Consider the following 27,683-nt stretch of genomic DNA (forward strand, 5'->3'; position numbering starts at 1 on the left):
AAGAGATTTTACAATATTTGTCATGATGTAACATATATTTACATGGTTGAATTTTTGGCAGCCATTAATTGTGCCATTGTGGCCCTTTGTTGGGAAGAAGGCGAAGTCAAAAGAAAAATAGCATGCTACATGTCTTCACATTTGTTACAGTTATAATCTAGAGAAAGGAAATGTACAAAATAGGAATTTAGCTCAATATTTCAAGGGTTATCTTGTAAGTCGTTATCTTGTAAGTCTTGCTTTAATAATATAGTAGGAAGCTGATTCTCCATGAAGACACGAGGGTCAATGGAAAATCCAAAATCCAAAAAATTAACTAGAACGGTTTGTAACCCCGTCCCCACCTCCCTTCAAATATATTGAGGATAATTCTTCAATTGAGTTCCAAAGCAGGGGTTATTTTTCTTAGTAGTGAAATTTGGGTAAATTATTGTGGTCCATAACAAAAAGTACATTTTAATATACTAAATGTATATTATTTTTATACTGTATAATGTTCTGACCAGGAGATCGGACCACTCGGCTCTCTTCCTGGACATACGGCCAGGTGGGGGATTTCGTGTAGGTCCGCGGCATTTTCGTTTTGAGATGGCCTGGCTGCTGGATGAGGGATGTAGGGAGGTGGTGGAGGAGGCGTGGGGACATGGGGTGGAAGATTTACAGGCCAGGGTGGAGAGATGTGGTATAAAGCTTCAGAAGTGGGGCGGTGACCGTTTCCATAAGTTTGGGAAACGGATTGCTATTCTCAAGAAGCAGCAGTTGAATTGCCGTGGTCGTGTGAGCCCCGAGGCGTTGGCGGACTTCCGTCGTCTGGAGTCTGAATTAGTACGGTTGGAGAAGCAGGAGGATGTATTCTGGAGGCAAAGGGCGAAGCAGCATTGGCTTCGTGGGGCGGATGCAAATACTCGCTTCTATCACAAGTATGCTTCTGCCCGAAAATGAAATAATACTATTTTACGTCTTAAAGATGAGTTGGGAGGATGGGTAGATGGTGATGCTATGAAAGCAGTTGTAATGAATTATTTTGATAATATTTTTACTGCTAACCCCGATGTGAGTAATGGAGTGGACTTTTTTGCCTCTATCCCTACTCGTGTGACCCACACCCACAATGAATGGCTGAACCGGCCGTATGACCCGGGAGAGGTGAAAGATGCGTTATTTGCTATGTTCCCAGACATAGCACCGGGATCGGATGGAATGAATCCGGGTTTTTATCAGAAGTTTTGGGATATAGTTGGTCCAGATGTGACTAGTTGTGTATTGCAGTGTCTGAATACGGGGTCCTTGCCAACAGGCCTAAATGAGTTGAATATTGTGCTGATCCCGAAAACGCAGTCCCCTGAGATGGTCACGGATCTACGCCCGATTGCCTTGAGTAATGTTGTTTATAAGATTATTGCAAAGGTAATTGCTAATCGTATGAAGCCCCTATTAGGCGATATTATTTCTGTATCGCAGAGTGCTTTTATTCCTGGCAGGTTGATTACGGATAATATCTTGATAACTGCCGAGGTTGGATATTTTCTTAGTCGGAAGCAGTTGGGTAAGGTGGGGTGGGGAGCTCTGAAGCTGGATATGGCAAAAGCCTATGATAAGGTGGAATGGGCATTCTTGAGAAACATGATGTTGGCTCTGGGCTTCCAGGTAGAATGGGTAAATCTCATTATGGAATGTGTCACTACCGTTTCGTATAATATTATGATTAATGGTGTGTCTGGAGGTCAATTAACCCCATCCCGCGGGCTCCGTCAGGGGGATCCTATATCCCCATATTTGTTTCTTATCTGTGCGGAGGGTTTATCATTGTTGCTACAACAGGCTCAGGATAGAGGTGATGTACATGGTTTAAGGGTGGCGAGAGGAGCTCCTGCTCTCTCACATCTTTTGTTTGCAGATGACAGCCTCCTGTTCTTTAAGGCAAATGCTGGTGAGGCACAGGCAGTTAAACGGTGTCTTACTGATTATGAGAAGCTTTCTGGTCAGACTATTAATTATAATAAGTCAAATATATGCTTTAGTAGGAACACTCAGCAAGCGGAAAGAAATTTGGTGGCGACAAAATTTGGGGTTCATCAAGCACAAAATTTTGGAAAGTATCTGGGGCTGCCAGCATTTGTGGGGAGGAATAAACGGGCGGGTATTTGCTTATGTGGAGGATAAGGTGTGACAGCGAATTGGCTCCTGGAATAAGAAACTTTTGTCCCGAGCAGGTAAAGAAGTTTTACTCAAATCGGTGGCACAGGCAATGCCAACGTTTACTATGAGTGTGTTTTTGTTACCTGACTCACTATGCAAGAATCTGGAGCGTGTTATGAATAGATTCTGGTGGCGCAATGGAAGGGATGGGGGAGGAATACATTGGCTCGCATGGGATAAAATGAGTGTACCGAAGAAATATGGGGGCCTAGGTTTTAAGGATTTGAGAGCTTTTAATGTGGCTATGTTGGGTAAGCAGGGTTGGAGATTTTTGACAAATCCTCATTCTCTGGTGGCAAGAATATATAAGGCAAGGTATTACCCGAATACAGATTTTTTGAATGCCTCAGTTGGAAATAATCCAAGTTTCCCATGGAGAAGTATAATGGCTGCCCAGGAACTCATTATTCGTAATGTCAGGCGAAGAATTGGAAATGGGGACACCACTTTGGTTTGGGGGGACTCGTGGTTGCCGTGTGAATCTGAGCCACGAATAATGTCTGAAAAGCCTCCTCATCTGGGGGAAGTCAAAGTTTCAGGGTTAATTGATCCGGCATCAGCTACCTGGGACGTCCCTTTACTTAATGAGCTATTTTCTGCGGAGGAGGTGGAGCGGATTTTGGCTATTCCAATTAGTCCTGCCTATGATGATATGTGGTATTGGCATGGGGACCCTAAAGGAATTTATACGGTAAAAGCTGCCTATCGTGATTTAATGGGAACCGTTTCTGTACCCCAAATAGCTTCACATCTTGGAATAAAATTTGGAACCTAGAAATACCCCCCAAGTGGAAAGTTTTCTTGTGGAGAGCTGTGCGAGGAGTATTACCCACCACCACGAACTTATATAATAGGAGGGTAGATGTCCCATTAGCATGCCCTTTGTGTGCTCTAAGCTCTGAAAATATTTTACACTCATTAGTACAATGTGAATTTTCTAAATGTGTGTGGAATATTTCGGGATTTGTTATGCAGGGTTCGGTGGATGATGACTTTGGTGTGTGGCTTGAATCATTCCTCCAAAATATTGATGAGAAACAATTTATTTCCATGGTGGCCATTATGTACAATATTTGGATGCAACGGAATACGGCGGTGTGGGAGTATAAGGTTGGTAGACCACGGCTTGTGTACGAACGGGCAATGGCTAACATGGAGGCGTGGTGCTCTGCTATGGGCCGCACGGAGGGACAGCAGCAGTCCGCGGCTACTGCCACTGCTGGGCAGCCCGAGACACGGCATGCTACTGCTGTCACAGGGCAGTCACGGGCGCACATTTGCTGCTCCTTTGACGCAGCTTATTCGGCCACGACTCGACGGGGGGCGTACGGTATTATACTTCAGGATGCGAATGGCAATTTTTTGGCAGCCAAAAACGGCCCCTTTCCGCTTTGTCAGGGACCATTTATGGCGGAGGCATATGCATGCAAAGAGGCCCTATCCTGGCTTAGGGATCATGGAGTCACAGAGGTGGTGTTACGGTCAGATTGCTCGAACCTATGTCACGCACTTGGTAGTTCAGTGGTTGAGAATCGCACTTACGATGGTTTAGCTGTTTCAGCATGTCGGGAGTTGATGAATCCTTTAATTTCCTACTCTTTTGTTTATATTTCCTGTTCTTTAAATATTTTAGCTCATTCGTTAGCTCAGTCAGCCTCTGCGCAGGCGAACACGATGTTATGGGAGGATAACCCTCCTTCCTTTATTTCGACTTTGATTGATTAATATATACCGCAGTTTACTTTCAAAAAAAAAAAATAATATAATGTACACTTAGTACAAAAATAATGTATATCCCCTAAATACAATGTACACCATTTTTGTACTGAATGTACATTATTTTACAGTATACAAAATATGGTCTACACAACTTGTGTGGAACATGGTCCACACAATAATCATTGCTTATCCTTTTGAGTTAAACAAGCTCCAATGGGCTATTGGGCTAGACCCAATTTATATAACCCCAACAATACCATTTTGGATGGAAGGATGGGATATAAGAGAAAGCAAACTTGAATGGATTGTTATGCTGTGGAATCGTGTCCATCTTGCAAGGTGGAAATGATTCTATATGCATAATTACTGAACTCTATGTTTATAATTATAAAATTCTATATTCATAGTTTTTGAACTTCATATTCACAATTATTAAACTCTATATTTACAATTACAGAACTCTATGTTCATAATTACTGAACTCTATATTCATAATTATAAAACTCTTTATTCATAATTTTTGAACTTTATATTCACAATTATTAAACTCTATATTCACAATTATAGAACTCTATGTTCATAATTATAGAACTCTATATTCATAATTATGAACAATTTTGGAACTGAGATGGACACAATTCCACAACATAATTTGCCAACTTGAATACTTAATCAACTTTCTATTAAAGTACCATTTATGGTGAAAATTGAATTCTTCATCATATATTATATGTAAAATAATATAAACTGTACTGTTGCGTAAAAAGATAGACAATGAGTCCATCCAAAGGAGAGACAAGACATCCTACTTATATCCTCCCAAATGTTCTGTGGGGTTGGGGTGTGGGGGACCCTTAGGGTTGGGGTTCAATCTTTTGAAAGAAGACATCCTACTTATATGCCCAGGAACCTTTTTTAGTGTGACACGTGTGATCCTCCTTCACCCTTCTTCCTCACCATCCACGTGTCCCCTCTCCCCGTTGCCATCCTCCTACGTACAAAACGACCAGGCAATGCCACGTACACCTCACACTGTCACACATGCCCACACCCAGGCCCCCACGGTGGCAAGACAAACCACCTGCGCTGAGTATGCATATTAACATAATGCTGTTATCGGAAATCGAAACTGAATTTTTTTTTCTTAAGTGAGACACGTGTTTTTAGTTAAAACGACGTCGTTTTTGCAACTGTGTGCACCATGCATGGTCCACACGGTAACATAGCATAATTTGCCGGGTTGTCCCAATGCATCAACATTTTGAACAATTTAATAAACTAATTCTTTGCCGGCCCATGATATAACACATTTTACCCTCACTACTACTTATAAAACAATTTAAAATTAAACCAAACATACGGAGTTTAAACAAATTATTTAAATTAATGAGAGAAGTTGGGAAGCATTTCCCCCCCTTCACTTGGAAACAAATTAAATTATGGAAACTTCACCTTTAGTACAATCAGCTGCACCATAAAACCCAGATAAAACCAAAAGCTCTTCTAACCTGCCTGCAAATTAAACCACTCAATCTCAATACATTATGGTGGAAAAAGTTTGTTTTACTATCTTCTTATGCCTCTCAGCTTGTTTAGCCACCCTTTTCCCAGGTTTTAATCTGATCACGCAAAACTATCTCACCTTATTATGCTGTATGTGTTTAATTACTTTTCATCAATTCCATGTTTTATGTTTTTGTTTCTATTTGTATTGATAATTTCAGAGGTAAATGGTGCAAGGAGACAACCGCAGGATAATAAGCTTATCCTTAATGGCCCCGAAAAGCTCTTTGTTTTCGGTGACTCCTATGCTGACACCGGTAATTGGCCATCTACTGATACTTCCAGGTCTTGGAGAGAACCTTATGGTATGACTTTTCCCGGCAAACCTTCCGGCAGATGGTCTGACGGTCGCGTTCTCACCGATTACATAGGTTCCGTTTGGTGGTTCCTATTTTTATTTTTAAATTTTTTTTGCCTATAACATTCCGTATCCTATCTCTATCAAACTAATTTAGATTCCAATTAAATTAGGTACGTTTATAAAATTTGACTCTTATACAAAGAACTTGTCATAGAAACATAATTAGTAAATTTTTGGTTATATATATCATCAGCTGCATATCTGGGAATAGGATCCCCACAACCCTACAATTTGTGGAAAGCAGATGGGGAAGCAAAGCAATATGGGATGAATTTTGCATATGGAGGGGCAGGTGTGTTTGACACAATCGAAGGCTGTCCGAACATGGCGACACAAATAAATTATCTGCAACAACTCCTTCAACAAAATGTGTACACCAAACACGACCTTACATCGTCCGTAGCTCTTGCCACTTCGGTCGGAAATGACTATGGGAATTATCATGGACAAGTAAGCTGTTAGGGTTAAATAATTATCACCATTGCAAAAGTCTGCTTCAATTAATATAATGATTCTGATATCAGGATCAACACTATATATACTTATCAACCTATCTTTATTTCTTTATATCGTTATATTTGACACTTTATCAGCTTCTTCCTGATAATCTCCTAACGACCAATTGCTGGACTTGTTTGCAGGAGGAATTTGTTGAATCCATTACGAAGCAGATTAGTGTGAACCTTAAACGCATTCATGAGATGGGAGTCCCCAAAGTAGCCGTGACAGCAATGCAACCTTTGGGGTGCCTACCCTTGGTAGCTTTTTCAACTGGTAACTACCCAAACTGCGACCAAAACACAAACAACATTACGAGGTTTCACAATCAAATGTTAAAACAAAGGATAGACCAACTCAACTACCAAACCGATGGGTCACCTTTTGTTGTTCTTGATCTCTATGCTGCCTTCACGTCAGCCTTGAACATTAAACACGACCAACATCCTGGGAAATCTAGTTTCCCACATCCATTGGCGCCATGTTGCCATGGTAAGTGTGGGGAGGTTGATTTGAGTGGGAAGAAGGAATATGGAGTGTGCGATGATCCAAAAGTGGCATTCTTCTGGGATTTAACACACCCATCACAGCAAGGCTGGTTTGCTGTTTATTCTGGCTTGAAATCTTCTCTTCCCCATCTGTTTCAGCCTCAGCAGGCCACCGCAATTGTTTAGACAATTCAATGTTTATGAACATTGAATAATAAGATCAACCATCCTATTAGCATTATTAGCATCTTCACCCTAGCTTGTTTAATTTTTCTCATTTACCTTTTGCTCCACTTAAATATATCTATACACTAGTGTAATCCGCACAGCTGATGAGTAATGAGCAATGTTTGGTAGATTTAATTTATAATTAATTTATATTTTGTGGATAATTAGTTCAAATCATCCCTAAAAGGTAACCAAGTGGATTGAGCGTAATTCTAGTATTAGAATATCACAAGTATATGAACAGATACTACAATGTAATAGAGTCAGTAGCTTTCAAAAAAGAATATCACAAGTTTAAAATTTCTCTCTCTATAATATACTATATTTGTTGAATTTGTCGCCCATATCTTGCTAGCATGGTTAACTTAGGTACCATAGGGTGCAAGTTTTTCTCCTCATAAAAAAAAAAAAAAAATATACTGACCCTGTTTGGTAAAATAGTTATCCAATCAGCCAATTTTGGTTTATTTGATCACTAATAATTGTTTGACTTAGTTAAAAAATCAATATAAATGTTTGGTTAATTAGCTTTTTGTAACTCTAAAATGTTAAAATTCAAAAAGCTACTCAAAACAACTTTTTCAGCTTTTTGAAAAAAGAAATTATATCAAGCAGCTATCAACTAACAGTTAATTTACCAAACACATCTCTACAATCAGCTAATGTTATTAACTAGTTACACTTTCTAATTAGTTAATCCGCTAACAGCTAGCTATCTGCTAACAGCCATTTACCAAACTAGGCCACTGAGTTCTAAAATTCTATCAAATTAATGAGAGAAGATAGGAAGCATCTTTCAACTGCCCAATTGAAACTTAATTGGAGGAGTTTGGTTAGCTGGAAAATATTTTTTCAATGAATTAGAATTAGTAAAAAGTGGAGAAAAGTTTATTATTCTTTGTTTGGTTCATGATAATTTTTTTAAAAGGAACTTAAAATCCGCAAATATGATGAAGAACTTGAGTAGTTCACAGGTTCACACATTAAAGTTAATTTGTATCTTTTTTTTTTATTTTTATTTTTTTACAAATTGTATCAAAATTATATCATTAAAAATTTGTAATTGTGATCTTTTAAATGACATCTATTTGATATATTTTTTATTTTTAAAAAATAAATCTATAAATACATAAATTCATTATTTTAGTGTTACGCTTAGGTAAATTAAGCATTGATTTTATGAACATATAAAAAGAATATTATGAATCTACTACAGAGTGTATGGACATACATATAGTACAAATATTATGAATATAGTAGAATATTGATTTTATTAAACATGATGCATTTGTAGTATAATGTTTATACACAATAAGCTTTGTTTTTTTATGAACATATAGACGGACTATTATGAGTATACTATAGAGCAAATAAAAATACATATGATGTATATTTAGTTTAGTTTTTATTGACATTAAGGTTTATGTTTATGCACATATAGAGCAAATATTATGAATAATACAGTACATTATGAATGTTATTAATCATATAATTTGTCTGTAGTAAATGTTTATTATATACCTTAAACTTTGATTTTATGAACATATAGAAAGAATATTATGAGTCTACTATAGAGTATATATAGTGAATGAAAATACACAATGTACATTTAGTTAAATATGATACACTAATTGACATTTAATAGAAAATGATGTCATTTTGAACTAGGACCCACCATGCAAGGTGAACATCGGTCCACAGTGTAATTTATCATTTAAACCTAACATGATTAAAATATCAAATATCAATGCTATTGAAATTAATATATATATATATATATATATATATATATATATATATATGGGAATGTAAATTATTATTATTATTATTATTATTATTATTATTGTTGTTGCTGTTGTTGTTGTTGTTATTGTTGTTCTTCGTAAAGAGCAAAACGCATGACATGCATTTACAAAAGAAATATATTATCTTTGCGAACATGAAGCAACATAACACACATAGCTTACATTTACTAAATACATTGTTTGTTTTGCTGATTACATTTAATTAAAATTTTTAAATTTAAAATTTATGTCTACGAAAATCACTTTAAGCTCCAATTTTTAGGTGTTCCTTCCGTAGAAATACCCACAAATTGGATTTAATCTTCGCGACTTTTTTAGTATAACTCTCTTTGTATCACCATGATATTTTTGGAGTCGGACAAGCGATGAGTTTGTGGTCTTTTTTGTTTTCTTTTTGTTTTTGTTTTTTAATTTTTATTTAATCCCAATACTAATCCATTATAAAGCAAAATTTGATTCAAGATACCATCCATACTTTATTATAATAAGAAATTGCTAGAATATCATTTAATATTTTGATTATTTATTTATTTATTTTGCACTATATAAATTATATAAATAATAATACTTATTGAATATATGTTATTGTTTGTACATCATATCATATCGCATGGGTGACATATTAGTATTATATAATAATTTTTGTTGATAGTTGAATATTATCACCAAATCAATAATCTGATCAACTTGGTTGGGTTACTTTCAATATATAAATATTTTGAACAATTTAAATAATAAACTAATGGGTTTTGAACAATTTAATAAACTAATTCTGTGTCCATGACCATCTCCGGGCGAGCTGGCCTAAAAGAAGTAGCAGTTAGATCTCTCTTTTTTTAGGGTATCCCCTCCTTGTCCATCAAAAAAAAAAAAAAAAAAAAAAACTAATTCAGTGTCCAAGATATAACACATTTACACAATTTAATAATGGGTTTTGAACAATTTAATAAACTAATTCTGTGTCCATGATATAACACATTTTACACTCACCACTACTTGGAAAACAATTTAATATTAAACCAAACATACATAGTTTAAACAAATTAATTAAATTAATGATAGAAGCTGGGAAGCATCTTTCCCCCTTCAGTAGGAAACAAATTAAATTATGGAAACTTCACCTTTAATACAATCAGCTGCACCATAAAAACCGGAAAAAAGCAAAAATGTCTTCCAACCAGCCTGCAGATTATACCACTCAATCTCAATACATATATATAATAATACATTATGGTGGAAAAAGTTTGTTTCTCCATCATCTTATGCCTCTCAGCTTGTTTAACAACCATCCTTTTCCCAGGTTTAATTTTGATCTGATCATGCAAAACTATCTCACCCCTTATGCTATATATATTTACTTCAATTCTATGTTTTTTTGTTACTTTTAACTTTTCCTCAGCTTTTTTAATCCTTGTTTTGTTTTATATGCTTCTAATGTGCAAGTAATTAAGCGTATTTGTTTTTTTGGAAAAAGAATTTTTTTCTTTTCTAACTAGTAAACGTATTTTTATATTTTATTCTATTTGTAATGATGATTTTAGAGGTAGTATATGCTGCAAGGAGATGCCCACATGATAAACTTATCCTCAATGACCCCGAAAAGCTCTTTGTTTTCGGTGACTCCTATGCTGACACGGGTAATTAGCCACCTACAAATGCTTCCGGGTGTTGGAGGGAACCTTTTGATATGACTTTTCCCGGCAAACCTTCCGGCAGACGGTCTGATGGACGCGTTCTCACTGATTACATAGGTGCCATTTGTGACAAATGAAAACAAATTAAAATATTTCAGAAAAAAATTGTATTTTTGATCCTCCAATTATACCAGTGGTACAGACTTAGTTTTGAAGTTATATGTGTGATTATCTTTAATCCCTAAGTTATGGGCAAATGATTTTAGTCCCGGAAGCTAAGGACCAAATCAAAAACAGAAATAGTATGTCCCTAAAAGGCTAAAATCATCACTTCAAACATAACTTAGGGTTTAATTAATGATGGTCACACAGCTGTAGCACTGAAAGACCAAAAACATAATTAGTAAACTAAATATTAATATTTTAAGTTTAAAATAAATTTTGTTGTTATGTATATATATATCAGCGGAATATCTGGGAATAGGATCCCCACAACCCTACAATTTGTGGAAGGGGGATGGCGAAGAAAAGCAGTATGGGATGAATTTTGCATACGGAGGGACAGGTGTGTTTGACTACACAAACGTTGACGGTCCGAACATGACGACACAAATAAATCATTTGCAACAACTCCTTCAACAAAACGCGTACGCCAAACACGACCTTACATCGTCCGTAGCTCTCGTCACCTCGGTCGGGAATGACTATAGGAACTATCATGGAGATATACCAGTAAGTCTTATATCACTCGGTCACACATTTACACTTGTCCCAGACCATCACACATATCATTATTTCTAAGACACGTCCAATCAAGTCAAATTAATATTAGAATGTAATACTTATACTGAAAAATGTTTTGCAGGAATTTATTAAATCCGTTACGAAGCAGCTTAGTATGAACCTTAAACGCATTCATGAGATGGGAATCCCCAAAGTGGCCGTGACGGCAATGCAGCCTTTGGGATGCTTACCTGTAATGACAAATTTTCATTTTTGATAGTAATAATAATAATAATAATAGGCTAACTAGATATTTTTAGGTCTTATTCTTTCTAGGCCCAAATTATAATTTAGTTGGTTAAGTTTTGATTTGGGCTTAGTCCATTCTTGGGCCCAATAATATTTGTATATCATAAGCTTGAGAAGTCCATTAGGGGGAAGGAGATTATTCTGGAATCTTAGTAGAGAAGAAAGAGGGGAGAAAAGGACACTTTGAGCTTTTGGCGTAAGAAGAGTGAGGAGGCAGTAGGTTTTGCTTTTGTGCTCAAAAACAAAGTAAAAAAAGGGGACAAGGTAATTACTTTAGTTTTGTTGTTAAAAGAAGATATTTTACACTTTAGCATCCTGGTTCATTTTTTGCTGTAATTCGAAGCTCAAGAATGGGAATTCTAGTGAAGAATTGAAATTGTCAAGGGTTGTTTTAAAGTGGGTGTTTTGGGATAGCTTTAGTAGGGTTATGTGCTATTTTATTATTTCATTTCCCTTGCAAACCTATGATTTATTACCCATGTTGCGGCTGATTTTTCTCCCTAATGAACTACATCTTATTTGTTCAATTTTGACAGTACTTGTTTCAAGAAGAGTAATAGAGGTCTTAGGCTCATTTATTTATATTTTTGGCTTGTTGCTTGGTGTGGAGAAAACATGGTTTTTTTTTATAAATTTACAAGAAGAATTTGTAAATATTTGGAATGCTAGTAAGTTATAATGGTGTATGTATTTGATAGGTGACCGTGAAGGTTAGTGCATAAAGGAATTTCTATGCTTAAAGCTTACTAAGGTAAGGGAACTTTGCACTTACTCATTGTAACTTATATACCATAGCTTAAGTGATTGTAAAATATTGAAGCTATTCTTGAATATTATGGGCATGTTTTGTATGATAAAGAATTAGTACATATCTCGTGAAAATTTGGGAATTTGATGCGTTTTAATGTTGATCATGGTATATATAGATTTTCAAAGGTATTAATCATATTGGTGGTCTAACCACCCTTGTCTTGACTTGGAATGTTCCCTTGATTTCCAACTGGTGGTCTCGCCACCCTTGATTTGGAACATTCCCTTGATTTTAATTGGTAGCTTTGCTACCCTTGACTAGTGTAATATTATTAATTGATCTTGGCTCATCCTATGAGTATATTATAGTTCTCAAAGTAAAATGGTGAGTTAGGTATGTAATATCTTTATTTATTTATTTCTATGATATTTTGAGCACCGATCTATGATTCATGACTTGAAGGGAAAACTCTGGAATTATTGATACTCTTATGCGATAAAATTGTATAAGAATACTAACGCTTTTATTATACTTTTTATTAAACGTCTTATGTTACCTTATTTATTTGTGGTCCTCTTTATTCTTTATACTTGATTTGGTAGAGAAGTGTTATATGATTACCATGCTTTGAGCTCACTTGTGTGTTCATGTTTTCAGATTAGAGTGTTGATCGAGGTTAAGACAAGGGAGGTCACATTTTGGGGTTAAAGACCATGGGGTATTAGTCTAGTATTTTGTGATAGAGGAGGACTACTTCTAGTCTTTTTGTGGAGATCAAAGTCCATAGTAGGACCTTGGATTTCAAGTTGTAATTTTGGACCATGTCTAGAAGCTTAAATGTGTATATTATAATTCCAATTAAGCTATCTTTGGGGGAAGGAACTTTAAGACCAAGAGGTTGTTTAGGTTATCTTGTGATTGATATTTTGTTTAGCAGGCTTCGTATTATAACGATTTTGTTTTTGTCGTAATAATACGTCCGGGTTATGCTCATTTTTGGGGCGTGACAGAGTTGGTATCAGAGCCTAGGTTTGGAATTGATTTTCTATCCAAGCATAGGTTGACTCCTTAAAAAAAAAAATAAAAAAAAATCTAGGCTTGTAAACAAATGTATGTTCTAATATGGATTGGGTGGGTCGGTTGTAAATCTTAGGTATTTGATGTTGTGAATGGTTGTTTGTATTGTTTTTGTTATATTTCATTGTTTGTATGTCTTTCAGCAAATTAGTCAATTCATGGATAGAGGTCGTGGAGGAACCTCTGGCGGCGGAAGAGGAAGGCAGGCAAGGCAATCGAGAGGTGGTCGAATTGCTAGGCTAGTTCAAGGGATTCGAGATGTACCGGTTGATGAAGTCCCTTCTTCCGGTATTCCTCAACCTCAAAATACCTCTCAAGCTGCGCCTCAAACAACTACACAAGTTGACATTGCGGGCACCTTTCAAGTGTTAGCTAACCTTTTGCAGCAACAAGCAACTAATAATCAAGCGTCCTATTTTGAAAGGTTTAGACGTGTAAACCCACCGACTTTCGATGGTGGACCAAATCCCTTGGCAGCAATTAAATGGATCAAAGAGGTGGAGAAATTGTTTGTAGCTATGCAGTTCCCTCCGGAAATCAAATTGGGTGTAACTATACCATTGCTTCAAGGAAATGCAGAGCATTGGTGGGGGGTTACAAGGGCATCATACCCAGATGGGGATCATATAACTTGGGAAGAATTTAAGAGGGTGTTTTATTGTAACTATTTTCCTGATAGTGTAAGGAGGGTGCTAGAAAATGAATTCCTAAATTTGGTGCAAGGTGATATGACAGTCTTGGAATATGCTCATAAATATATGGAACTAGGAGAGTTCTTTCCAATCTATATGAGTAATGAGGAAACAAAGACCAATAGGTTTGAAAATGGTTTGAGGTCTGCAATCCGCAATCATATGTCATCTAATGTTTATCATAGCTATCAAGAAGTGTTCGATAGTGCCATAAAAGTTGAAGCAAGGTTGAATGAGTCCAAGGAGCAGTGGTCTGACAGAAAAAGGGTAAGAGAATCCATACAACAATATGGAAAGCCAAGGGATAGTGGAAATATACCAAATAAGAAGACAAGTAAAGGACATGTTGTGCAGACCAAGGAGTGCAACTTCTGCCATCTTTATCACACTGGGGAATGTCGCCGTAAGTCTGGGGCATGTTTTGAATGCGGTCAATTGGGACACAAAGTGAAAGATTGTCCAAGGAAAATGCATATTGCAGCAGGATCAACTCAACAAAAACCCAGGACTAATGCTCGCGTATTCGCTATGACTCAACAAGATGCAGATGTTGCCGACAATGTTGTTTCAGGTATATTGCCCATAAACTCTATAAACGCTTATGTCTTGTTTGACTCTGGTTCCTCTCATTGCTTTGCGTCTAAGAGATTTGTGAAGTCTTTGAACCTAATAACGGAAAAATTAGATGAACCCTTGTTTGTTAGCACCCCTATGAAGAAGATTGAAGTTGCGGATATGTGGGTCAAAAATTGTATTCTTTTGCTTGGAGGGAGAGAAATGGTGGCAAATCTAGTTTTGCTGGATATACATGATTTTGATGTCATACTTGGGATGGATTGGTTATCAAAGAACCATGCTTATATTGATTGCTCTAAGGGAAAGGTTATATTCCAGATTCCAGGGCAACAAGAATTTTGCATGCAAAATTGCAAAGAGAGAGGTGTATTGGCCACTAAGATACCCCTACATATCATCTCAACCATGAGTGCAAGAAAATCATTAAGGAAGGGATGTCAAGGGTTTATAGCTTATGCAATTCATGCACAAACCAAAGATGTGAAATTAGAAGACATTCCAGTGGTTAGTGATTTTCCTGAAGTTTTTCCTGAGCAATTACCAGGAGTACCCCCTGATAGAGAGATAGAGTTTGAGATTGATTTGATCCCTGGAACAACTCCTAAGTCCAAAATTCCATATAGGATGGCTCCAGCAGAGTTGCGAGAATTAAAGGTACAATTGCAAGAGTTACTAGACATGAAATTTATCCGCCCTAGTGTCTCACCTTGGGGTGCACCTGTTTTGTTTGTTAAAAAGAAGGATGGGAGTTTTCGACTTTGCATCGATTATAGAGAGTTGAATAAGGTAACTGTAAGGAACAAATATCCGTTACCCCGCATAGACGACTTATTTGACCAATTACAAGGAGCAAAGTATTTCTCTAAGATTGACTTGAGATCTGGTTATCACCAATTGAAAATCAAGGCAGCAGATGTACCTAAAACTGCGTTTCGAACTAGATACGGCCATTATGAATTCTTGGTTATGCCTTTCGGGTTAACGAATGCTCCCGCTGCTTTCATGGATTTGATGAACAGGGTTTTCAAGCAATTCTTAGATAAATTTGTTGTAGTCTTCATCGATGATATTTTGGTTTACTCTAAAACCAAAGAAGAGCATGTAGAACACTTAAGGATGGTGTTGCAAACATTGAGAAACAAGAAGTTATATGCAAAACTAAGTAAGTGTGAGTTTTGGCTTAACAGAGTATCTTTTCTTGGTCATGTAATATCAGAAAATGGAATTTCTGTTGATCCAGCCAAAGTAGAAGCAATGTCTAATTGGCCACGACCTACAAATGTAACTGAGGTGAGGAGTTTCCTAGGGCTGGCCGGCTATTATAGAAGGTTTGTGGAAGGATTTTCTCAAATTGCTTCTCCCTTAACTAACTTGACACGGAAGCTTGTGAAATTTGAGTGGACAGCAGAATGTGAAAGAAGTTTTGAGGACTTGAAAAGCCGTCTAGTAAGTGCACCCATATTAGCACTCCCCTCGAGCATGGGAGGATTTGTTATATACAGTGATGCCTCAAAGAAAGGGTTGGGTTGTGTGTTAATGCAAAATGATAGAGTGGTGGCTTATGCTTCTCGCCAACTAAAACCTTATGAAGAGAACTACCCAACTCATGACTTAGAGCTTGCAGCGATGGTTTTTGCTTTGAAAATTTAGAGACATTATTTATATGGGGAACCTTGTGAGATTTTCACTGATCACAAAAGTTTGAAATACTTGTTCACACAAAAAGATCTAAATATGAGGCAAAGGCGTTGGCTAGAGTTAATTAAAGACTATGATATAAGATTTCACTATCACCCAGGAAAAGCTAATGTGGTTGCAGATGCACTTAGTCGAAAATCATCTATGGGACTTGCAAACTTTCTAACTATGCAACCTCAGATACTAAAAGAGTTTGAAAGGATGGAGGTAGAAGTGATAACTAAGGATAAGTTTAGTAAGGTTCTGGCAACTTTAACTGCTCAACCAGCATTATTGGATAGAATTAAGGTTGCTCAAATTGATGATCCAGGGTTGAAAAATATAAAAGAAAGATTAGAGAAAGGTGAGACTACAAACTTTTTAATTTTTGGGGATGGTTCATTGCGCTTCAAGTCTAGGTTGTGTGTGCCAAATGATGAGGTGATTAAGAGGGAAGTCTTAAGCGAAGCTCATAAGTCTCATTTTGCAATGCACCCTGGTGCCACAAAGATGTATAAAGATTTGAAAAGAAACTTTTGGTGGAGCGGCATGAAGCATGACGTAGCGGACTTTGTATCAAAATGCATGGTTTGTCAACAAGTCAAAGCAGAACATCAAAGGCCTGCAGGATTACTAAGGCCCTTAGAAATACCAGAATGGAAATGGGAACACATTTCAATGGATTTTGTGTGTGGGTTACCAAGGACTACTCGAGGAAATGATTCTATTTGGGTGATTGTTGATAGACTCACTAAGACTGCACACTTTTTGCCAGTTAGACGTACTACACCATTGAACGATTTGGCTCAACTCTATATTGATGAGATTGTTCGATTGCATGGAGTTCCAGTGAGCATTGTTTCAGATAGGGACTCAAGGTTTTTATCAAAATTTTGGAAGAGTTTGCAAAGAGCCTTGGGTACAGAACTTAAACTCAGTACAGCCTTTCACCCTCAAACTGATGGGCAAACAGAAAGGACAATTCAGACCTTAGAGGATATGCTTAGAGCTTGTGTACTTGACTTTAAAGGCAGTTGGAGTAAACATTTGCCCTTAATTGAGTTTGCTTATAATAATAGTTATCAATCAAGCATTGGAATGGCACCGTATGAAGCATTATATGGGAGGAAGTGTAGGTCACCTTTGTGTTGGGATGAAGTTGGAGAAAGAAAGATATTGGGTCCTGAACTGGTAGAACTTACAGTTGAGAAGATTCAGTTAATAAGAGATAGGATCAAAACTTCTCAAGATAGGCAGAAGAGTTGGGCTGATTTGAAAAGACGAGGCTTAGAATTTAATAGCGGAGATTTTGTGTATGTGAGAGTGTCTCCTACTAAGGGCGTGATGAGATTTGGAAAGCGTGGAAAGTTAAGTCCTCGCTATGTGGGACCATTTGAAGTTCTTGAAAGAGTTGGTGATTTGGCCTATAGGGTCGCACTTCCACCAGGATTATCTAGTGTCTACAATGTCTTCCATGTATCTATGTTAAGAAAATATATTTCAGATCCTAGTCACATATTGGACTATGAGCCACTGCATATCAAAGATAACTTGTCCTACACAGAAGTGCCTATTCGTATAGTTGACAAGAAGGAACAAACCTTAAGGCGACGTAAAATCCAGTGGGTCAAGATACAATGGTCTAATCACACATCAAGAGAAGCTACTTGGGAACGAGAGGAGATCATGAGAGAATGTTATCCTGAGCTCTTTACTGAGGAAGGTATGTAAGTTTCGAGGACGAAACTTTCATTAAGGGGTAGAGTATGTAATGACAAATTTTCATTTTTGATAGTAATAATAATAATAATAATAATAATAGGCTAACTAGATATTTTTAGGTCTTATTCTTCCTAGGCCCAAATTATAATTTAGTTGGTTAAGTTTTGATTTGGGCTTAGTCCATTCTTGGGCCCAATAATATTTGTATATCATAAGCTTGAGAAGTCCATTAGGGGGAAGGAGATTATTCTGGAATCTTAGTAGAGAAGAAAGAGGGGAGAAAAGGACACTTTGAGCTTTTGGCGTAAGAAGAGTGAGGAGGCAGTAGGTTTTGCTTTTGTGCTCAAAAACAAAGTAAAAAAAGGGGACAAGGTAATTACTTTAGTTTTGTTGTTAAAAGAAGATATTTTACACTTTAGCATCCTGGTTCATTTTTTGCTGTAATTCGAAGCTCAAGAATGGGAATTCTAGTGAAGAATTGAAATTGTCAAGGGTTGTTTTAAAGTGAGTGTTTTGGGATAGCTTTAGTAGGGTTATGTGCTATTTTATTATTTCATTTCCCTTGCAAACCTATGATTTATTACCCATGTTGCGGCTGATTTTTCTCCCTAATGAACTACATCTTATTTGTTCAATTTTGACAGTACTTGTTTCAAGAAGAGTAATAGAGGTCTTAGGCTCATTTATTTATATTTTTGGCTTGTTGCTTGGTGTGGAGAAAACATGGTTTTTTTTTATAAATTTACAAGAAGAATTTGTAAATATTTGGAATGCTAGTAAGTTATAATGGTGTATGTATTTGATAGGTGACCGTGAAGGTTAGTGCATAAAGGAATTTCTATGCTTAAAGCTTACTAAGGTAAGGGAACTTTGCACTTACTTACTCATTGTAACTTATATACCATAGCTTAAGTGATTGTAAAGTATTGAAGCTATTCTTGAATATTATGGGCATGTTTTGTATGATAAAGAATTAGTACATATCTCGTGAAAATTTGGGAATTTGATGCGTTTTAATGTTGATCATGGTATATATAGATTTTCAAAGGTATTAATCATATTGGTGGTCTAACCACCCTTGTCTTGACTTGGAATGTTCCCTTGATTTCCAACTGGTGGTCTCGCCACCCTTGATTTGGAACATTCCCTTGATTTTAATTGGTAGCTTTGCTACCCTTGACTAGTGTAATATTATTAATTGATCTTGGCTCATCCTATGAGTATATTATAGTTCTCAAAGTAAAATGGTGAGTTAGGTATGTAATATCTTTATTTATTTATTTCTATGATATTTTGAGCACCGATCTATGATTCATGACTTGAAGGGAAAACTCTGGAATTATTGATACTCTTATGCGATAAAATTGTATAAGAATACTAACGCTTTTATTATACTTTTTATTAAACGTCTTATGTTACCTTATTTATTTGTGGTCCTCTTTATTCTTTATACTTGATTTGGTAGAGAAGTGTTATATGATGTACCATGCTTTGAGCTCACTTGTGTGTTCATGTTTTCAGATTAGAGTGTTGATCGAGGTTAAGACAAGGGAGGTCACATTTTGGGGTTAAAGACCATGGGGTATTAGTCTAGTGTTTTGTGATAGAGGAGGACTACTTCTAGTCTTTTTGTGGAGATCAAAGTCCATAGTAGGACCTTGGATTTCAAGTTGTAATTTGAACCATGTCTAGAAGCTTAAATGTGTATATTATAATTCCAATTAAGCTATCTTTGGGGGAAGGAACTTTAAGACCAAGAGGTTGTTTAGGTTATCTTGTGATTGATATTTTGTTTAGCAGGCTTCGTATTATAACGATTTTGTTTTTGTCGTAATAATACGGCCGGGTTATGCTCATTTTTGGGGCGTGACACTACCCTTCGTAGCTTTTGCAACTGGCAACTACCCAAACTGCGACAAAAAAACAAACTACTTTGCGAGGTTTCACAATCAAATGTTAAAACAAAGGGTAGACAAACTGAACGAGGAAACCGATGGGTCACCCTTTGGTATTGTTGATCTCTATGCGGCCTTCACGACCGCCTTGAACATTAAACACGACCAGCAACCTGGGAAATCTAGTTTCCCACGTCCATTGAAGCCATGTTGCGCTGGTAAATGCGGGGAGGTTGATGAGAGTGGAAAGAAGGAATACACAGTGTGCGATGATCCAAAAAAGGCATTCTTCTGGGATATGGCTCATCCATCACAGCAAGGCTGGTTTGCTGTTTATTCTGCCTTGAAACCTACTCTTCCCCATCTGTTTCACTTTGAGCAGGCCACCCCAATTGTTTAGACAACAATTTAATATATATGTTCAAAATGCTAATAAAAGCTCAGATGGAAATCTGGATGGATTGGGTTTACCTAATGCACGCTCTCGATTAGTGGTTGCGGGTTTCCCATGTCACCCGACTAGTCATAGAAACTTATTTGAGTTCATTAATAGTTGAGAGTTTTAGTATAAAAAAAAAAATATGATATCAATTTTATAATTATTACAAACTTTTATGTTTCCGGCCAATATTAATAAAACTATAGCATCGCCCCCTCCAAGAAACTAGTTGGTCGCTTTTTTCCACCAGAGAAGGCGACATGCCGGTTGCCTTCTTCAGAGGCAACCAGTGATCGTTCGTTAGTCGTCGGAGTTGTCTAGAGTCACTGCTGGAAATTATGAAATTTACGACTACCTGAAAGTGATCTTAAATCAAACTGAAAGTAAAAAGTGGTCGGAAATAGCAACAAAGGTTTTTCCGGATACCAAAAGTGGTCGGAACAAGGCTTTCGACTTGATTTAAGATCACTTTCAAGTGGTCGGAAATTTCATAATTTCCAACAGTGAGTCTTGCCGAAACTCTAGTGATATGTTATTACATGTCAATAACTGATTTTTGGGATCCGATGCACAAAAATAATATGCCAATGAACTTAATTGTAATTTTTAAATGTTCAAGTTCCTAATTGAGTTTTTTTATAAAATTTAGGGGTTTATTTGACCATTTTCCCTTTTATATCTACTATACTAATAAGAGCCCAAGAGAGTTAGGCCTATAATGGGTAGAAAAAATGGCGGTCAATTTTTTTAATCAAATGAATCATGAATGGCTCAGATTGATCAGATTTTAATTTTTCCTTAAAGATTTCCTAATTTATCCTTAATGAATATGATTATTCGTTAACTTTTCCGTTAAATATTATTTTTTTCGTTAATTTCTGTTAGTTCACCGTTAACTTACTCATTGATTTTAATAAGAAAGGTCTTAGGTTCGAACCCCATCTCAATCAAAGTTGACATAATTAGTACTCTATTTCACTCTTATTAAATTATATAATTAAAAAATAATACATATACATTTCTTTAGGTTTATAATTATGTGTCTACGTACTATGTCTTTATTAAAAAAAAAATTACTCATTATCAATAAATTAAATAAGAGAAATAATTTCATTAGTTATATTGTCTTTATTTTTCTCCAATATAAAAATTCTTTACATTCAAATTTATCAATTGATTATATTCGCTACATTGTTCATATAATGTCTTTATTAAAAAAAAGTTATTCATTCATTATCAATAAATTAATTAAAAGAAATAATTTTATTAGTTATATTATTTTTATTTTTCTCCAATGTAAAAATTCTTTACATTCAAATTCATCAATTGATTATATTCACTACATTGTCTATTATTTTTTTTGTGCACTATTTTTTAATTAAATATCAAAGTTATAATACAAAATAATGCTATATATTTATTTACCAAGTATTTTATTAATACTATGAAAAAATTAAAAAATATATATAATTAATAAAGTTAATCATATTAACTACTTGAGGGATTTGTTGACAAAGAGAGTATTCAAATCACACAACAAATTGAAGTGAGAACTACCTCGCAATGTCATTGTTTGACAATCAGCAGTTAGCGGTAGCGGATTAGACCAGCGAATTATATCAACGGTTGGTAAAAAGATATTTAAAAAAATTAGCTATTTAGATTAACATGTAAATGACCTAAGGTATAATAATAATAATAATAATAATAATAATAATAATAATAATAATAATAATAATAATAATAGTTTTAAAAAAATATATAATTAAGCCAATCATATTAACTACTTGGGGATTTATAAACAAAAAAAGTATTCAAATCACACAACAAATTGAAGTGGGAAACTACCTCGCAATGTCCTTGTTTGGTAATCAGCAGTTAGCTCTTCAATATTAGTATATATTTAATATTTTATGCCCTAATTTTTATTTGCTCTTTGTTATGTCCCGTATTTGATTTAAACCATAACTATACAATTATTTTATTGACAATTATAATCAATCTTGACTATATTATCTTGCATTCGTAAACTTAGAATTACCTATTTAAATGCGCAAATTCGTAAACTTAGAATTACCTATTTAAATGCGCAAATTCAACATTCAATTATCTATGCATGAACAATTCCAATATAATCTTGCCTTGATATACTTTAAAGTACTTATTTAAAAAAAAAAAAAAAAAAAAAAAAAAAAAAAAAAAAACATTGGACATTATCTCAATCGCGCAATGCGAGTAAAAAAACTAGTTTATATATATAGTCTGTATTGGGTTGAAGAAGTGTTCGAAAAACCAATGCATCTACAGCACTTAACAAATTAATAAACTAATGTGGGCAAATTTAATAAAGTAATTATGTATCCATGACATTTACACGTTTTACACATTCTAGCTAGGACCAAAAGCTACGGAGTTTAAACAAATTATACGGAGTACTAAATTAATGAGAGAAGATAGGAAGCATCTTTCACCTTCACCTTCACCTTCACTTGCAAAGTCTTCCTCACTGCAATTTTTAAGGAAACTGCACTCTTAAGAACAAAAACCTGAGAAATTAAATCTCAATTTCAATGTAATACAATATGGAGGAAATAGTTTGTTTCACCATCTTCTTATGTCTTTCAGCTTGTTTAGCCACCCTTTTCCCAGGTTTTGATCTGATCACGCGAAACTATCTCACCTTAATAGTTTTAGTTTATGTCTTACTTTTTACTTTAAGTTGTTCTATTTGTATTGAAACTTTCTGAGGTGAATGGTGCAAGAAGACAACCACATGATAATAAGCTTATCCTTTACAGCCCTAAGATGTTGATTGTTTTCGGTGATTCCTATGCTGACATCGGTAATTTTAAATATGTATTAATATTAAACTTTTAAGGCGAAATTTTCTTATTTCCAAGCCCCACATGATAGTGGACGACTAAATTGAATCAATCAGTTCATTAAGTAGGACTATAGGAGAATCATTGTTTGGTACGAGCCTGCCATATTGGGTGTAACTTATGGATTCAGCAGCTCGTTAAGTAAGATTGTAAGAGAACCATTGTCGGGTGCCTCATAACGAGCTTATCACATTTGGTGTATTGACAATTTCAGAGGTAAATGGTGTAAGGAGACAACCACAAGATAATAAGCTTATCTTCCGTGGCCCCGAAAAGCTCTTTGTTTTTGGTGACTCCTATGCTGACACCGGTAATTGGCCACCTACTGGTGCTTCCAGGCCTTGGCGGAAACCTTATGGTATGACTTTTCCCGGCAAACCTTTCGGTAGATGGTCCGACGGTTGCGTTCTCACCGATTGCATAGGTTCCGTTTGGTGGTTCTTAATTTTTTTTTTAAAAATTTTTTGCCTATAACATTCCGTATCCTATCACTATAAAATCAATTTAGATTTCAGTTAAGTTAGGTAAGTTTATAAAATTTGACTCTTACTCGAATGAAATCAGAAATATAATTAGTAAATTTGTGGTTATATATATCAGCTGAATATCTGGGAATAGGATCCCCACAACCCTACAGATTGTGGAAAGGAGATGGGGAAGCAAAGCAATATGGGATGAATTTTGCATATGGAGGGGCAGGTGTGTTTGACACATTCGAAGGCTGTACGAACATGACACACAAATAAATTATCTGCAACAACTCCTTCAACAAAATGCGTACACCAAACACGACCTTACATCGTCTGTAGCTCTTGTCACTTCGGTCGGGAATGACTATGGGAATTATCATGGACATATACATGTAAGTTGTTAGGATTAAATAATTATTACGACCCCAAATAATTAATACTATACTTGTCAGTTAGGGAAGACGTATCTTTATTTCTTATCGTTATATCTGATACTTTATCAGCCTCTATCCGACAATCTCCTAGCGACCATTTGCTGGATTTGTTTGCAGGGTATGGAGGAATTTGTTGAATCCATTACGGAGCAGCTTAGTGTGAACCTTAAACGCATTCATGAGATGGGACTCCCCAAAGTAGCCGTGACAGCAATGCAACCTTTGGGATGCCTACCTGCGGTAACTTTTTCAACCGGCAACTACCCAAACTGCGACGAACATACAAACAGCATTACGAGGTTTCACAATCAAATGTTAGACAAACTGAACGACCAAACTAAGGGGTCACCCTTTGTTGTTCTTGATCTCTATGCTGCCTTCACGTCAGCCTTGAACATTAAACACGACCAGCATCCTGGGAAATCTAGTTTCCCACATCCATTGGCTCCATGTTGCCTTGGTAACTGTGGGGAGGTTGATTTGAATGGGAAGAAGGAATATGGACTGTGTGATGATCCAAAAATGGCATTCTTCTGGGATATGACACAGCCATCACAGCAAGGCTGGTTTGCTGTTTATTCTGCTTTGAAATCTTCTCTTCCCCATCTGTTTCAGCCTCATCAGGCCACCCCAATTGTTTAGACAATAATTCAATGTTCAAAATATTGGTAATAAGATCGAGATCGAAAATGCTTAGCTTATTAACATTATTGAATATATAATAAGATCAACCATTATCCTACTAGCATTATTAGCATCTTCACGTACCCTTGTTTTTCTCATCTACCTTTTGCTCTACTTAAATATATCTATACACTAGTGTAATCCGCAGAGCTGATGAGCAATGTTTGATAGATTTAATTTATAATTAATTTAAAATTTGTGGATAATTAGTTCAAATCATCCCTAAAAGGGGTAACAAAGTGGATTGAGCATAATTCTAATAATATTAAAAGCTCGCATGGGTAGCTCAACTGGTCATAGAGGTGAAACTTTGGAAGAATGATCAAGGGTCGAGTCTCACCAGCTCCTTGTGCGCAGTGAGCACCGGTTTAGCATCTGGGGTTCATGTTCAGTTGAGTCACCATACTATCAGGGTGCAAGTTAAAATTAAAAAATAAAACATACTGACCCTGTTTGGCAAAATAGTTAACCAGTCAATTTTGACTTATTTGATCACTATTAATTGTTTGATTTGGTTAAAAAATCAATAAGTGTTTGGTTAATTAGCTTTTTGTAACTCCAAAATGTTAAAATTAAAAAAACTACTCAAAGCAACTTTTTGAGAAAAAAAAATTATATCAAACAGCTATTAGCTAACAACTAATTTACCAAACACCTTTCTACAATCAACTCATGTTATCAACTATTTACACTCTCTAATTAACCAATCAGCTAACAGTCATTTACCAAACTGAGCCACCGAGTTCTAAGATTCTATTAATGAGAGAAGATAGGAAGCATCTTTCAATTGCCCAATTGAAACTTAATTGGAGCAGTTTGGTTAGCTGGAAAATATTTTTTCAATGAATTAGAATTCGTAAAAAGTGGAGAAAATTTTATTATTCTTTGTTTGGTTCATGATAATATTTTTTAAAAGGAACTTAAATTCCACAAATATAATGAAGAACTTGAGTAGTTCAAAGGTTTGCACATTAAGGTTAATTTTATTAGGACTCTATTATTCATATTAGACTAGGACTATATTATTCATGTTAGACTAGGATTCTATCTAGCATCTTTATATATTCGCTCCCTGTACTCTCAGACATCATTCATAAACTACAGAAAATATATTCTCATATGGTATCAGCTAGGTTTTTCCATGGAAAATATCGGTGTTAATGACGACTCTGTTCTTGGTTCCTCTGAATGGACTGTTACTGAGATTCCTACGATGCCTGCGAGTGGTAGCCTCTCATCGGCTCATCACTTTGTTTCGTTAAAGTTGACCTCCCGAAATTATCTATTCTGGCGGACTCAGATGCTTCCGTTTCTTGAACGCCAAGGGCTTCTAGGGTTTATTGATGGTTCTACACCCTTTCCAACGGCATCGCCGGCGCTGGCATCAACCGCGGACAGCGCCCCGGCGGTGGTTTCCGATCTCCCGACACGGCAGCTCGCGTGGCGCCAGCAAGACAAAGTCATCCTCTCCATGCTCATCTCCTCTTTATCCGATGAGACTATTCGCTTCGCCGTCGGCAAGGGCACCTCGCGGCAGCTTTGGTAGGTAATCGAACAAACCCTAGGTTCGTCTACCCGCTCTCGTGCACTCCGGCTTCTCGACGAACTTCAGGGGCTCCGTCAAGGTGATTCCTCCATATCTGATTACCTTGGTCGTGCCCAGATGTTGATTGATGAATTGGCTTTCGCCGGTCGTCATGTTGAGTTGGATGATCAGAACTTATACGTGTTTCGCGGTTTACGCCCGGAGTTCCGACCATTGGTGGCAACCCTAGCCCGCGGTGCTCCCGTTCCCCTCCCGGAGGTTGCGGATTTTCTTGTTTCGTAGGAATGGATCTGTTCGGATGACGGTGCGGCTCTCGGCGCACCGGCAGCCTTGGCCGTGAGCCGCAGAGGATGCAGTGGTCGCGGTAGCAGTCCGTAGAACCGAGGAGGTGGCGGCCGCCGTGGCCGTAGCCGGGGGCGGTCCAACTCGGGCCCTCGGTGTCAACTTTGCAACAAGCAAGGGCATATAGCTACGACATGTTGGCATTGTTTCACTCCTGATCCGGATCCTTAGGCGAATGTCGCCGTTTCTGGCGTTGAAGGTTCTATGGATGACTCTCATCAATGGTTTCCTGACACTGGGGCCACAAATCATGGCACTCCTGATCCCACCTTATTGACGTCCTCTACTACGTATGATGGTCCGGAGACACTTCGGGTCGGCAATGGTACAGGTTTGCCTATTGTTACTGTTGGTTCTACTTCGTTAGCCACTGATTCTAGGTCGTTTCGTATGTCTGATGTCTTGCATGTTCCTGGTTTATCTTCTTCGTTATTATTTGTTCAACGTTTTGCTAAAGAAAATAATGTCTTTTTTGAGTTTCACGTACCCTTCGTGTTTCTTTGTGAAGGACATTACAACCAGGAACACTCTATTTAAGGGGCATGCGTCTGGGGGTTTATATGACTGGCCTACCTCGCGTTCAGCTCCTTCTGCTTTTGTTACTACATGATCCTCTTTCGTTTGGCATATGCGGCTTGGGCATCCACACTATCGGGTCTTGCGTCAAATTTTAGGCTCGTCTAGTCTTAGTTCTTTTAATCCCAGTGATATGCCCAATATTTGTTCCTCTTGTCAATTGGGCAAGTCTTCTCATTTTCCTTTATCGCATGTTGAATCTACTAGTTCGCATCTTTTAGAATTAATATATTCGGATATTTGGGGCCCTGCGCCGATACTTTCTGCAAATGGCTTTAAATATTTTGTATTATTTGTGGATGATTACACTCGTTACATGTGGTATTATCCTATGCGGGTTAAGTCTGATTTGTATGCGATATTTGATAAGTTTCGGTCACTTGTTGAATGTTC

The 27,683-nt window shown here is 36.6% G+C and overlaps 4 protein-coding genes across 6 annotated transcripts; all 4 read left to right on the plus strand.

Annotated features, from left to right (window-relative positions):
- The first annotated feature begins 588 nt into the window (after positions 1 to 588).
- LOC109147859 lies at positions 589 to 942 on the plus strand. The gene has a single exon (XM_019295517.1). It carries the CDS (start codon positions 589 to 591, stop codon positions 940 to 942), a length of 354 nt encoding a protein of 117 aa, XP_019151062.1.
- Positions 943 to 5,437: 4,495 nt separating this feature from the next.
- LOC109148120 (GDSL esterase/lipase At5g03610-like) lies at positions 5,438 to 20,356 on the plus strand. 3 transcript variants are annotated; one of them, XM_019295904.1, is made up of 5 exons: positions 5,438 to 5,529; positions 5,643 to 5,852; positions 6,036 to 6,292; positions 6,484 to 7,028; positions 20,341 to 20,356. In XM_019295904.1, the coding sequence occupies exons 1-4, from the start codon at positions 5,463 to 5,465 to the stop codon at positions 7,012 to 7,014; spliced, it is 1,065 nt and encodes a 354-aa protein (XP_019151449.1). In that variant the 5' UTR covers positions 5,438 to 5,462; the 3' UTR covers positions 7,015 to 7,028; positions 20,341 to 20,356. The 3 variants fall into 3 exon arrangements, with proteins under 3 accessions (XP_019151449.1, XP_019151450.1, XP_019151448.1); XM_019295905.1 differs by lacking the exon at positions 20,341 to 20,356 and having other exon boundaries at positions 5,643 to 5,738; positions 6,484 to 7,255; XM_019295903.1 differs by lacking the exon at positions 20,341 to 20,356 and having other exon boundaries at positions 6,484 to 7,252.
- On the plus strand, positions 12,226 to 19,779 carry LOC109148116. The gene is made up of 4 exons (XM_019295897.1): positions 12,226 to 12,278; positions 13,499 to 14,618; positions 18,829 to 18,881; positions 19,544 to 19,779. Exons 2-3 carry the CDS (start codon positions 13,514 to 13,516, stop codon positions 18,843 to 18,845), a joined length of 1,122 nt encoding a protein of 373 aa, XP_019151442.1. The 5' UTR covers positions 12,226 to 12,278; positions 13,499 to 13,513; the 3' UTR covers positions 18,846 to 18,881; positions 19,544 to 19,779.
- Positions 20,357 to 22,938: 2,582 nt separating the features above from the next.
- On the plus strand, positions 22,939 to 24,784 carry LOC109147860 (GDSL esterase/lipase At5g03610-like). Its single transcript, XM_019295518.1, has 6 exons — positions 22,939 to 23,005; positions 23,076 to 23,198; positions 23,453 to 23,596; positions 23,839 to 23,937; positions 24,048 to 24,100; positions 24,212 to 24,784. The coding sequence occupies exons 1-6, from the start codon at positions 22,939 to 22,941 to the stop codon at positions 24,782 to 24,784; spliced, it is 1,059 nt and encodes a 352-aa protein (XP_019151063.1).
- Positions 24,785 to 27,683: the final 2,899 nt, after the last annotated feature.

The sequence above is a fragment of the Ipomoea nil genome, unplaced genomic scaffold (genome assembly GCF_001879475.1).
Source record: "Ipomoea nil cultivar Tokyo-kokei standard unplaced genomic scaffold, Asagao_1.1 scaffold2036, whole genome shotgun sequence".
Lineage (NCBI taxonomy): Eukaryota > Viridiplantae > Streptophyta > Magnoliopsida > Solanales > Convolvulaceae > Ipomoea > Ipomoea nil.

Excerpts from the sequence above, each read along its gene's own strand:
- LOC109148120 (XM_019295904.1), top strand. The coding sequence starts at position 5,463 with ATGGTGGAAAAAGTTTGTTTTACTATCTTCTTATGCCTCTCAGCTTGT. Across the intron at positions 5,853-6,035 it reads CGTTCTCACCGATTACATAG|CTGCATATCTGGGAATAGGA; the intron begins GTTCCGTTTGGT and ends ATATATCATCAG. Across the intron at positions 6,293-6,483 it reads ATGGGAATTATCATGGACAA|GAGGAATTTGTTGAATCCAT; the intron begins GTAAGCTGTTAG and ends ACTTGTTTGCAG.
- LOC109148116 (XM_019295897.1), top strand. The coding sequence starts at position 13,514 with ATGGATAGAGGTCGTGGAGGAACCTCTGGCGGCGGAAGAGGAAGGCAG.
- LOC109147860 (XM_019295518.1), top strand. The coding sequence starts at position 22,939 with ATGGAGGAAATAGTTTGTTTCACCATCTTCTTATGTCTTTCAGCTTGT. Across the intron at positions 23,938-24,047 it reads TTTTGCATATGGAGGGGCAG|CTCTTGTCACTTCGGTCGGG; the intron begins GTGTGTTTGACA and ends CATCGTCTGTAG. Across the intron at positions 24,101-24,211 it reads ATTATCATGGACATATACAT|CCTCTATCCGACAATCTCCT; the intron begins GTAAGTTGTTAG and ends ATACTTTATCAG.
- LOC109147859 (XM_019295517.1), top strand. The coding sequence starts at position 589 with ATGGCCTGGCTGCTGGATGAGGGATGTAGGGAGGTGGTGGAGGAGGCG.